Genomic DNA, 12,251 nt, shown 5'->3' on the forward strand with positions numbered 1-12,251 from the left:
ACTGGCACTTGGAGGGGTTGACGATCAGGCCGTGTGCCGCCAAGCGCTGGAAAACCTGATGCAGATGGGACGCGTGCTGACTCTCAGAGCAGCTGGCCACCAATATATCGTCAAGGTACACGAAGACGAAAGGCAGCCCGCGCAAAACAGAGTCCATCAACCGCTGAAAAGTCTGGGCGGCGCCTTTCAGGCCGAACGGCATGCGCAAAAATTCAAACAGGCCGAAAGGGGTAATAACGGCAGTTCTGGGGACGTCTTCGGCGCGCACGGGAACCTGGTGATACCCCCGCACCAAGTCAATTTTAGAAAAAAATCGAGGTGCTGGCGAGGTGGGCGGAAAAATCCTGGATGTGGTGAATGGGGTAACGGTCATTCTCCGTGACATTATTCAAACGGCGAAAATCCCCACACGGCCGCCACCGACCGTCTGACTTGGGCACCATGTGTAGCGGAGAAGCCCAGGCACTATTCGAGCGCTGCACTATGCCGAGGCGCTCCATTGCGGCAAACTCTTCCCGAGCGACGGAGAGTTTCGCGGGGTCGAGGCGGCGCGCGCGTGCGAACACCGGGGAACCGACCGTCGGAATATAATGTTCAACCCCGTGCTTCGTTGCCGTGTTCGAGAAATTAGGAACAGTCAGTGAAGGGAACTCCAAGAGCAAACGCTGAAAAACATTCCCTGAAGTCACTAAATTAGCCCGATTCAGGGGCTCGATGGCGCGAGTGAAACAGGGTATTGAAGAAAAAGACAGTGCATCGATTAAGCGTCTGTTAGCGACATCGACCAGCAGTCCGTGGGCACAAAGAAAATCAGCGCCCAAAATAGGTACAGAGCTAGCGGCAACAACAAAGGTCCATTGGAAATCCCGACCATGAAAACAAACAGTCACGGACCTTTCCCCGAACGTTGCGATGGGAGAGCCATTAGCCGCAATAAGCTGCGGTCCGCAGCCTGCTGCTAAACTGTCGGCTCCGGACGGGGGAAGGAGGCTCTTCTGGGAGCCAGAGTCGACCAGGAAACGTCTCCCAGAGCGCGAGTCTTCTATGAAGAGCAGTTTTTCTTTGTCGCCAGCGGTCGCGGCCGCTACAGCGCGCTGGCGGGGTCCATGTCCCAGGGTCGGAAAAGCGCAAGGCGGCAGGCAGCGGTGCGCTCCGGCGCCAAAACGCTGATGGTAGAAACAGAGGTCCCGTCCGTGGTGTCGCTGTGCCGCGATCTTTGCCGTCAGCGAAGGATCGGGTACGTCGTGGCAGGTCAGCGGGGAAGTGGAAGGCGCCGCCGGCGAGGCTGGAACTAGGTCGTGATCGTGGAAAGTGCAGGTAGCCAGGAGAATACGATCCGCATCCTCAGCCAGGGAGCGATAATCCTTCGTGCCCAGAAGCGGAGAGTTGGCGAGGCCGGCTCTCACGGCCGCCGGCAGCTGTTGGAGGAAGATGTGGGCGAAGAGGAATCCCCCGTCGTCCGGTCCGAGAAAGGATAGCATGTGCTCCATCAGTTCGAGAGCCGTACCGCCACCTAGGCCTGAGAGGGAGAGGAGCTTCTCGGCTCGCTCTGCGTCGGTGAGGGCATAGCGCCGAAGAAGCAGCTCCTTAAGGGCAGCGTACTTCCCTCGGGTGGGTGGGTCCCGGAGGAGAGTCAACGCACGACGGGTGGCTAGCGGGTCGAGAGAAGCCACCACATGGTGATATTTCGTGTCGTCAGCCGAGATGCCACGAAGGGCAAACTGAGCCTCCACGTGCACGAACCACGACGGGGGATCGTGAAGCCAAAAGTCCGGCAGCTCGAGCGCCACAGCAAACGTAGCTGCAGCCGGAGGCAGAGAGCTGGCGGCTGCTGATGCATCCAGAGCGGAGTCGGCGCCACCATCGGACTGCAGCATGTTCGAGTCAGGGGTCACCAATGTGGAGGTAAACACAGACAACACGAGAGCTCTCGATAAACACTGCTCGTTTATTACTCATCACCACAGAACTGAACACTTTCCCTCCAAAACACAGCAACAACACTTCCTGAGAACTGGGTGTGAGTGGAGCCCTCCAGTGGTCCACCACAGTTTAGTATTAAGCTTTGCTTGTTCCATATTCAGTTTTTCAGCAAAACGTTTTTGAGTCCATAAGAAAAGATTCATTCTTATATCTGGAGGAATAAATATATTTCAATAAATATTAACGTTAGCCTGCGACTTTGTTCCAGTTTTGAATTTTGGCCCACTGTGTATTTGAGTTTGACACCCCTGGGCTAGCTGGTATATAATGATGTGCTCCGTGATCGCTAGCAGCACAGCTATATTAGCATAGCATAGCATAAACAGTGAAGCTGGAGGATGAATGCTAATGCTTGTTTTGCTTAACAAGCGCCTTATAATTCGGTGCGCCTTATGTATAAAAACACAGACCCGTTCATCGACAGTGCGCCTTATAATCCGTGTGCCTTATGGTCAGAAAAATACAGTAATTAATAGATTTCAATTTATTGTGCTTGCTCCAAGGGGGTCATTATTTTAGGGGTTTTATCTTACAATATAAAGTGCCTTGAGGTGACCCTCTTGGTCACCCCATCTAAACTGACACTATAGGTAAAAATCCATAAAGGCAAAAACTCAAAAGCAAAGTTTATTCTTTGTGTTTTGTTGTTTTTATGAAATACATTTTCTCTGTGGTCAGTGTCTGTATGTTACAGTATACTGTCTTGTAAAAATGGCCACAGTGGCCCAACACACGAGTCCTTGCAGGCTGTCTTTGACCTCCAACCCTTCAGGCCAGCCGTGAACCTCAGCAATCCCACCATAGCCAACATCTCCTTCACTTTGTATGCTGTCCTCGGTGTGGTGAGTTTCCTTATTACCACTTTAAGAAATGCACCAAGACTTCTTAAGGAATTTCTCTAAAACCCCATATTATTATCATACCTATTCTTATTTAATGCTGTTTTAACTCGAATTGAGTGGTACCAGTCAACAACAGGTTTACTCATATTCACTGTATTTCAGAATGAGAAAACTCAGATGCTCACTACTTTCTTGTGGCTGAGACTGGTAAGTACTCAATAAATGTCAAACTTATAGTAAGTATAACCATGGACACTGTAAAAAGCTGCTCACATATTTAAATGTTACACTGGAGGTTTAAAATGAATGCATTACTTCTGTGGCAGTACTGGCACAATGAGTTCCTGGTCTGGGACCCCAAGGAGTGTGATGGTGTCACGAAGATTTCTCTACCTGTGAAGGAGCTCTGGTCTCCGGACATCATTGTTTATGAGTTGTAAGCACTTCAAATAAAACATTTTTTTAAATAATAACATTTATACATTTAATCAGCTCAGCAAAATGAACCTTTAAGCACAAAACCACACATGCATAGTTGCCATAAGTACAGAGTGATAAGCATGAAATGCTGATACAGATCTGAAAAAGATATTTTTGTGAACAGGCTTGGAATCAGCCAAAGATCCTGAAGTCCAGTTACAAAATACAAACCATGTCGATATTCTAAGATGTCATCTGCAGGTACATTATCGACCTTTTCATGCAGACATTTTAGCTTGTCACAGTGGAGGAACCACAGGTGTAATAAGGATGGATACAGACCTCTTATGGTCCTAGTATTGTGTGTACTTGATTACTGTAATTACTTACAGGGGCACTTATAAAACTATGGAGTTATAAATAATGACTGTACTTGTATTTAGTTCTATTTTTACTTTACACTGTCTCATACATATGTATCCACAGTGGGACTGATACAAATACGATCTCTCTTTTCTGTCATTGTTTTTGTTCAATATTATACTATTTCCTAATTTCCCCACCTCCCCCTGCCAGTGTGGATGACGACGTCTCCCAGGCATGTCCTTACGTCTACGTTAACCACACGGGTCACATCCGCTGGGACAGGATGCTGCGGCTCGTCTCATCCTGCAATCTGGAGATCTTCAGTTTTCCTTTTGATGTGCAGAACTGCACATTTACATTTGGCTCTTACATGCACACCAGTAAGAATGGGCTGCTTTCAGCTTTAATTCAGAGGGTTTAACAAAAAAATTGCATCAGCCGTTTTAGGAATTACAGCCAATTTTACACATAGTTCACATCTTCAGTGGCTAAATAATATTAATGGAACAAAGTAACATAATTTTAAACATAATAATTGTTTTTAATACTGGGATACAAATTCTCTGACTGCCTGAAGTGCAGAAGCCATCTAACCAAATACTGTTTCCTCCCTTTCCTCCCTGCTAGGGTTTTACTGAAGCCACCTTCAGTTGCTGTTTGTTTTTGGGTCTCTTTGGGTTGTAATAAATAAATAAAAAACATGTTTGTTTGGGTTGAGATTAGGTAACTGCTATGAGACTGACTCCAATTAATTTGAAGGACTATGTTTGAAAATGTCTGTATTTCCTAAAGGGTTAATTGAATACCTTTATTAAACCGCTTAAATGAAAGCCAAACATCTTCATTTCAATCACACAACTATCATACATTGTGTGCAAATTACAAAATTACTTTTGTATGTATACCTAACAGTGTATTGTGTTGCTGTGGTTGTCTTACATAGTACGGGATGTGAGGGTCAGTCCAGCTCTGCCTTTTAAGGAGATGTCTCTAAACTCAAAACGATACCTGGAAGCAAGTGGAGAGTGGGAGCTGGTGGACATACTGGGAAAGACCTCCATACTTAAATTTGGAATCGACGAATGGGACATCATCACCTTCTGGGTCAGAGAGCCACACTTTCACTGAATTTCCTACTTTTAAATAAAACAAATATAACAGACTGAAACTAATTTGGGCATCAGAGACTCCACAGCACAGCAACAATGGGACTGATGCTTACTTATTAATGCTATTTACCACTAGTGTCTGTATGGCAAATATACAATGTAAGCCAGCAGGTATAGTTTAGCTCAACACAGAGTGTGACATGTAGCTGAGTCTCTTATTATTAAGGTCAGAAGTTGTTTTTAAAACCATCCAAAAGGCTTTACTGCTTGACCACAGATTATCTGCAAGCCACTGCATCACTGTAGACCTTTAAAGTGATTTTTAGCTAACTGTTTCCTTTCTTACTTCTCCTATACAAACTTTTTGAACTGCAACAGGCAAATGGTTTTGTACATTCTCATCCCCAAACAGGAGTCGGTGAACAGATTTTAGAATTTAGCATTTACTAATTCAGTATCTATCAGTTTATAGAAACTAAAAAAGAACCAACAGAAAGTGAATGCAAAATTAAAAACTCACTTTTCTGAATACAGAAGTCACACCCTGTGAAGATGCATCTAAACTGCATGTGCTTTCTTGTTCACTAGGTGGTCGTAAAGCGGCGCCCAGTGCTCTACGTGGTCAACCTTCTGATCCCAAGCTCTTTCCTCATGCTCATTGACATCATGTCCTTCTACCTGCCTCCCCATAGCGTCGACCGTGCCTCCTTCAAAATGACCCTCATCCTGGGCTACACAGTCTTCCTGCTCATCATGAACGACCTGCTGCCAAGTACAGCAAATGGCACTCCCATCATAGGTGCATACTTTTATAAACCACCTTATAGATAAGTAGAAGAAAATGGTTGGAAGGCTTATAGGCCCCAAATTTAGCTGCCTGTTAAAAGTGCTGATAAACAACTCGGCCAACATCTTAAAAGTTAAATGTATGACTACTTTAATGTTTGTTCTTTGATTCTTCAATCTAGGTATCTATTTCTCAGTGTGTCTTGCCCTCATGGTTATCAGTCTACTGGAAACAGTCATCATTACAAATGTCCTCCACCATAACTCCTTGAAATATCGGGAGGTTCCAAAGTGGGTTAGGATTGTTGTGCTCAAACATATAGCAAACCTCATCTGCTACCGCTGGCCAGAAGATATCCAGCCACCTTCTACACCACAGAAGGATAAACCTGGAAACTCCAATGGCAGTTCTGGTCCTTGGATCATTCAACCAGCCAGCCGGGCACCTGACCAGCACCCAGTTAGTAACGGTAGCCAACCTACATAATACTCTGTCATTACTGCCAATGGCCAATTGGTGCTGAAAAATCTTGTGACCTTAAAAGTATTTGAGAAAACATACTGGCAGGCATCACTTGGTTCACTCAGATACAAAAAGGTTACATGGGCAAATGTTCTATTCTGTATTAAATTAAAAGATATCTGTGGTGTTAAATATATTATGGAGTGCTCTTTATTTGACTTTTTAATCTCCACTTTTCTGCCAGGTACATCTGCTCTGCCTGAACTGCAACAGATCTGTCAGTACCTTGCTGAACTTCGTGCCCACCTCGTCTCTCTGCAGAAGGAAAGCCAGCTGTTGGACCAGTGGTGCCATGTAGGATATGTCCTTGACTTCCTGCTGTTTCGTATCTATCTACTGATCATCAGCTGCTATGCTATGGTTATTGTCACAATGTGGTGCATTTGGATCACTCAAACCTAAATGAATATTGATATGATCCAGGATGGGTGTCTTGTATAAACAATTAGAAAACGTGAATGCATGACAAGGACTGTATTTTTTTTCTCTAACATAAAGTATAATTTACTTGTAATTTTGAAACAGGCCAACTGATAAATACAGTGCAGTGGTTTTAGGACAGGGGCTGGTCATCATCACCATCATCTGCCACAGTAATAAATGAGTTAATCTTCCCTCAGAGCAACAAGGTCCTTTCTCTCACAGTCCAAACACATGCATGTTAGGTTAACGGGTGATTGTAAACTGGCTGTGCATTTGGGGATAGATCATATTGCTTAAAGTGGATGAATGTATGATTCGATGTGGTTTGAGCTTTGCATGATCAGTAAGATTTTCAAAGTGCTAATATATATATAGCATGCCTTTAGATTTATTGCTTTTTACCATTAATCATGTACAGCAGTAGCTTCTTTTATTAACCCTACCAGTTACAAATTTTTTAAAATTAACCCAAGATCTGATGACAGAAAACAGTAACATAATAACTGAAGTGAACTATAACAATGCAGTTTTCTTGTCTCTATGTGTGAAATCAGCTGAAGAAGAGTCGTGTGGTAATAAATTCTCAGACGCATTACATTTTTAATCCATTTTAAACACACACACGTATTTATTATTATTTTTATTTTGTCAAAGAAAGAAATTTTAATGAAAATAAAATCTTAATTAGTAATTCTGAAAATAAAAACAGTGATGCTTACCATTATTTTTTAAATCAAAGACACAAGTCACAGAGGAAAATCTACTTTAGAAAAAGTATGAACAATAAAGTAGGAAATGAAAATTTGTTGTTGTTACCTGATATTAACAATAAGCCAGCAATAAAGTTGATCCTGGGCTGAGATGGACTGACCCACAAAGCTTTTGATGGACTATTTATTCGCCATCACCACCTTTTAATAATATGCAGGATTTAAAAAAACGCCAAGGGGCTGCGAGACATTTATACAGCCGTATTTCGCACATGACTATGAAAGGCGGAAGAGGAAGTAGTTCCTTTGAATGTAAACGATCCGAATGATATAGTTTCTTTCCACTGTTCCTGTTAATGATGAACTACATATTTACCCTAAATTACTAAAATAGTGATATTTTATATGAGAATCAATTCTAGAACATAAATGACTGGTATCGGAGGAATCGATATTTCAGGATCGATCCGCACATCACCACTCACAACAACGGCTGAGTGTAATTGGAGTCATGTGCGGATTTATTTTACCTCCACAAACAGCTGAGACGTGGTTTGCGATAAAAGTGGCAAAAAAGTGCTCCAAGAGTGAGGTGTTGTGGCCATACTAGGGAGACATTCAAAAGGGCTGTTGAGGGGGGATGAATGCATTTTACAGGGTTTATTTATCGGATAAAATACGTTAAATGTCACCGTTATTATTGGCCGGCCCGGAAACAGCGGGGGTGTCCAAATTCAGAGGCTGCTTCCACCTGAGGACCCGGGCTTCGCGGTCTAAAGAAAGCCGGGTAGTACATCACAAGCTCCCTCGGTGGAGTGAAACTCTGCCGTCTGCTCCTTGCTATCTAAAATATAACCAGGCGCTGACGTAAACTCTCGACCGTCTCACACTTTGTTTAATTAGTTTTTTGTTTAACGTTTATTCAGCTGTGTGAAAACCCCGGAGGAACCCTCCCGAGGGATTAATAAAGTTAAATTTAATTTAATCTAATCTAATAACTTTAATCTCAGCCAAACCGATTTACTCACGAACAAATAAAACACTGAAAAAGCCAAACAATAACATTTTTAAGTTATCAAAGTGACTTATATATCATGTTTAACCCGAGTAGTGAAAGACCGCGGGGGTTTGAAGACGATGTGTCGGTCGGCTCAGATATTTGAAGTTTACACAGCTACATGCTCACCTGAAAATATGTTAAAAGTTTTTTTGCGACCCAGAAAGAGAAAAAAGAGTAATATTAAAACTAAGTAGCTGCCGTCATTGTTGGAAACTGGAATTGGCTGGGCCGCGCTATGAATTCTGCGATATGGTTTTTCAATTCTGTTGCCCGGGTGGAAAATCGGGAGAAATTCGGGAGAATGGTGGCTCCGGGAGATTTTCGGGAGGGGGACTGAAATTCGGGATTCTCCTGGAAAAATCGGGAGGGTTGGCATGTATGGTTGTGGCAACATCACTAACCGTGTCAAACACCTCAGAGTAAATCATATCACAGAATATGACGAGCGTATGTTGAGGCGAACTGAAGAGGAGGAGAGGGACAGGTGCTGCTAGGGCGAGACAGACGTCTCTCAGGGAGTCCTTTAGTGCTGCAGGCAGGCAAGGTGTTCAAATAGCGCACAACTTCAGTTTTTTATTTCTATATGATGAACTCTGCATTATTAAGTGATAAGAACAAGTAATCTGATGTCCTGTAATCATTATGACGCTATTATTATTATACAATAAATAAAATAAGTTTTATACAAAGTATCGGATCAGTATCGTCGATACCACCCTGAATATTACTTGTTATCGGATCGGAAAGGAAATCAGTGGTATCGCACATCACTACCGGAAAGGGTTACAAAGGCATTTCTTTGTGACTTTGGGACTTGAACTGACCGACCTACTAAAATTACTCCAAGGCTACGTCCACACGTACACGGGTATTTTTGAAAACGGAATTGTTTTAAAAAGAAAATCCTGTTGAGCCGTGCAGTTTTGAAAAAATATCTCCGTCCACATGTAAACGCTATAAACTAAATGGTGAGCAATCACAAGTCTAGAAAGACCCAAACGCATAGAAAAATATGCATTTGGGTGCAAAATACCCGTGCACGTGTGGACGTAGCCCATCGACGTTTCATCCAGGGGGTCACAAAAGAACTGGAAATAAAAACCTAAAGGCTTCACTTGTCTCAATTAATGCTCCCTGAAGCCTTTAGGTTTACCAGGGCAATTGTTCCACAGACGATGCCATCTCTCATCTCCTCCACACATCACTCACTCACTTGGACACTAGAAGGGGGAATTATGTTAAAATGCTCTTCATAGACTACAGCTCTGCATTTAACACCATAATTCCCTCCACACTACAGAGGGTTGTGCGGTCAGCTGAGCGCACCATCCGCTCCGAGCTCCCTGACCTGCACTCAATCTACAGCAGGCGGTGCTGGACCAAGGCCAGGAAGATCGTGAAGGACCTCAGCCATCCCAACAACAGACTGTTCTCTCTGTTGAGGTCAGGAAAGCGATTCCGCTCCCTGAAGACCAACACAGAGAGACTGAGGAGGAGCTTCTTCCCGCAGGTGATACGGTCTCTCAATCACACCACCACACAGTACTGACCCACACATATGGTTCTTACACACACTGGACATTCTGGACATTGTTTTCACTTCATCACTTAAATCACTTTAAGCATATTTGCACTGCACAAGACATAATGTGGATTGCACAACACTGGTCACTATATTCTTCATTTCCGGTTAATACTTGTACAGCTGCTGTTATTGTGTATATATTTATTTATATTTATATTTCTTCATACATTCTTATATAGTTCTATATTGTGTATTTTGTTGTACAGTTATTTTATTTTCAACTTTAATTTATATATTTTATCTTATTCTTTCCCAGTTAAATTTACCATCCATCCATCCATCTTCATCCGCTTTGTCCGGGGCCGGGTCGCGGGGGCAGCAGCCTAAGCAAAGAGGCCCAGACCTCCCTCTCCCCAGCCACCTCCTCCAGCTTATCCGGGGGAATACCAAGGCGTTCCCAGGCCAGCCGAGAGATATAATCTCTCCAGCGTGTCCTGGGTCTGCCCCGGGGCCTCCTCCCGGTGGGACATGCCTGGAACACCTCACCCAGGAGGCGCCCAGGGGGCATCCTTGTCAGATGCCCAAACCACCTCAGCTGGCTCCTTTCGATGTGGAGCAGCAGCTGCTCTACTCTGAGCCCCTCCCGGATGGCCGAACTTCTCACCCTATCTCTAAGGGAGAGGCCAGCCACCCTTCGGAGGAAGCTCATTTCTGCCGCTTGTATCCGCGATCTCGTTCTTTCGGTCACTACCCACAGCTCGTGGCCATAGGTGAGGGTAGGGACGTAGATCGACCGGTAAATTGAGAGCTTCGCTTTTACACTCAGCTCCCTCTTCACCACGACGGACCGGTGCAGCGTCCGCATTACTGCAGCTGCAGCCCCAATCCGTCTGTCGATCTCCGGCTCCCTTCTCCCATCACTCGCGAACAAGACCCCGAGATACTTGAACTCCTCCACTTGGGGCAGGAACTCATCCCCGACCCGGAGTGGGCACTCCACCCTTTTCCGGCTGAGAACCATGGCCTCAGATTTGGAGGTGCTGATCCTCATTCCCGCTGCTTCACACTCGGCTGCGAACCGCTCCAGTGCGAGCTGGAGGCCCTCACCCGATGAAGCCAACAGAACCACATCATGTGCAAAAATCAGAGATGAGATTCTGAGGCCACCAAAGCGAAAGCCCTCCGCCACTTGGCTGCGCCTAGAAATCCTGTCCATAAAAATTATGAACAGAACCGGAGACAAAGGGCAGCCCTGGCGGAGCCCATCACCCACCAGGAATGAGTCCGAGTTATTGCCGGCAATGCGAACCAAGCTCTTGCAACGGTTGTATAGGGATCGAATGGCCCGTAGCAATGGGCCAGACACCCCATATTCCCGCAACACCTCCCACAGGACACCCCGAGGGACACGGTCGAATGCCTTCTCCAAATCCACAAAACACATGTAGACTGGTTGGGCAAACTCCCATGCACCCTCAAGTATCCTGGAGAGGATAAAGAGCTGGTCCAGTGTTCCGCGACCAGGACGAAAACCGCATTGTTCCTCCTGTATCCGAGGTTCGACTAACGGACGAACTCTCCTTTCCAGCACCCTGGCATAGACTTTCCCAGGGAGGCTGAGGAGTGTGATCCCCCTGTAGTTGGAACACACCCTCCGGTCCCCTTTCTTAAAGATGGGGACCACCACCCCGGTCTGCCAGTCCACAGGTACTGCCCCTGATCTACACGCAACATTGCAGAGGCGTGTCAACCAGGACAGCCCTACAACGTCCAGAGCCTTCAGGAACTCGGGGCGGACCTCATCAACACCAGGGGCTCTGCCACCAAGGAGTTGTTTAACTGCCTCAGTGACCTCGCCCCCGGAAATTGGCGGGTCATTCCCCTCATCCCCAGACTCTGCTTCCTCCTTGGAAGACGTGTCAGTGGGATTAAGGAGGTCCTCGAAGTATTCCTTCCACCGCCTGACAATTTTCTCAGTCGACGTCAGCAGCGCTCCGCCAGCACTATTCACAGTGCAGGTAGAGCACCGCTTTCCCCTCCTGAGACGTCTGACGGTTTGCCAGAATCTCTTCGAGGCAGTCCGAAAGTCTTTTTCCATGGCCTCTCCGAACTCCTCCCACACCCGAGTTTTTGCTTCAGCCACTGCCCGAGCCGCATTCCGCTTGGCCTGTCGATACCTGTCGGCTGCCTCCGGAGTCCCACAGGCTAACCAAGCCCGATAGTTCTCCTTCTTCAGCCTGGTGGCTCCCTTCACCTCTGGTGTCCACCATTTGGTTCGGGGATTACCACCACGGCAGGCACCAACCACCTTGCGGCCGCAGCTCAATGCAGCAGCTTCGGCAATGGAGACGCTGAACATGGTCCATTCGGACTCAATGTCCCCAGTCTCCCTCGGAATGCTGTTGAAGCTCTGCCGGAGGTGTGCGTTGAAGATCTCGCGGACTGGGGCCTCTGCTAGACGTTCCCAGCACACCCTCACTACGCGTTTAGGTGCACCAGGTCTG

At 45.9% G+C, this 12,251-nt stretch overlaps 2 protein-coding genes across 2 annotated transcripts; one reads left to right on the forward strand and one right to left on the reverse strand.

Moving 5' to 3' along the window:
- Nucleotides 1–302: 302 nt before the first annotated feature.
- LOC147313611 (uncharacterized) lies at nt 303–1,877 on the reverse strand. Its single transcript, XM_086262954.1, has one exon. The coding sequence runs from the start codon at nt 1,875–1,877 to the stop codon at nt 303–305; it is 1,575 nt and encodes a 524-aa protein (XP_086119080.1).
- Nucleotides 1,878–3,127: 1,250 nt separating this feature from the next.
- Nucleotides 3,128–6,327, forward strand: LOC147313612 (5-hydroxytryptamine receptor 3A). Its single transcript, XM_086262955.1, is given in 6 exon segments — nt 3,128–3,261; nt 3,822–3,991; nt 4,555–4,715; nt 5,309–5,624; nt 5,689–5,966; nt 6,214–6,327. Coding segments are annotated over 6 exon segments (1,173 nt in total).
- The last annotated feature ends 5,924 nt before the right edge of the window (nt 6,328–12,251 follow it).

The sequence above is a fragment of the Aulonocara sp. 'chitande type north' Nkhata Bay genome, linkage group LG15 (assembly GCF_057382095.1).
Source record: "Aulonocara sp. 'chitande type north' Nkhata Bay isolate Kocher_YH1m ecotype deep benthic linkage group LG15, A_spYH_male_GT1.1, whole genome shotgun sequence".
NCBI lineage: Eukaryota > Metazoa > Chordata > Actinopteri > Cichliformes > Cichlidae > Aulonocara > Aulonocara sp. 'chitande type north' Nkhata Bay.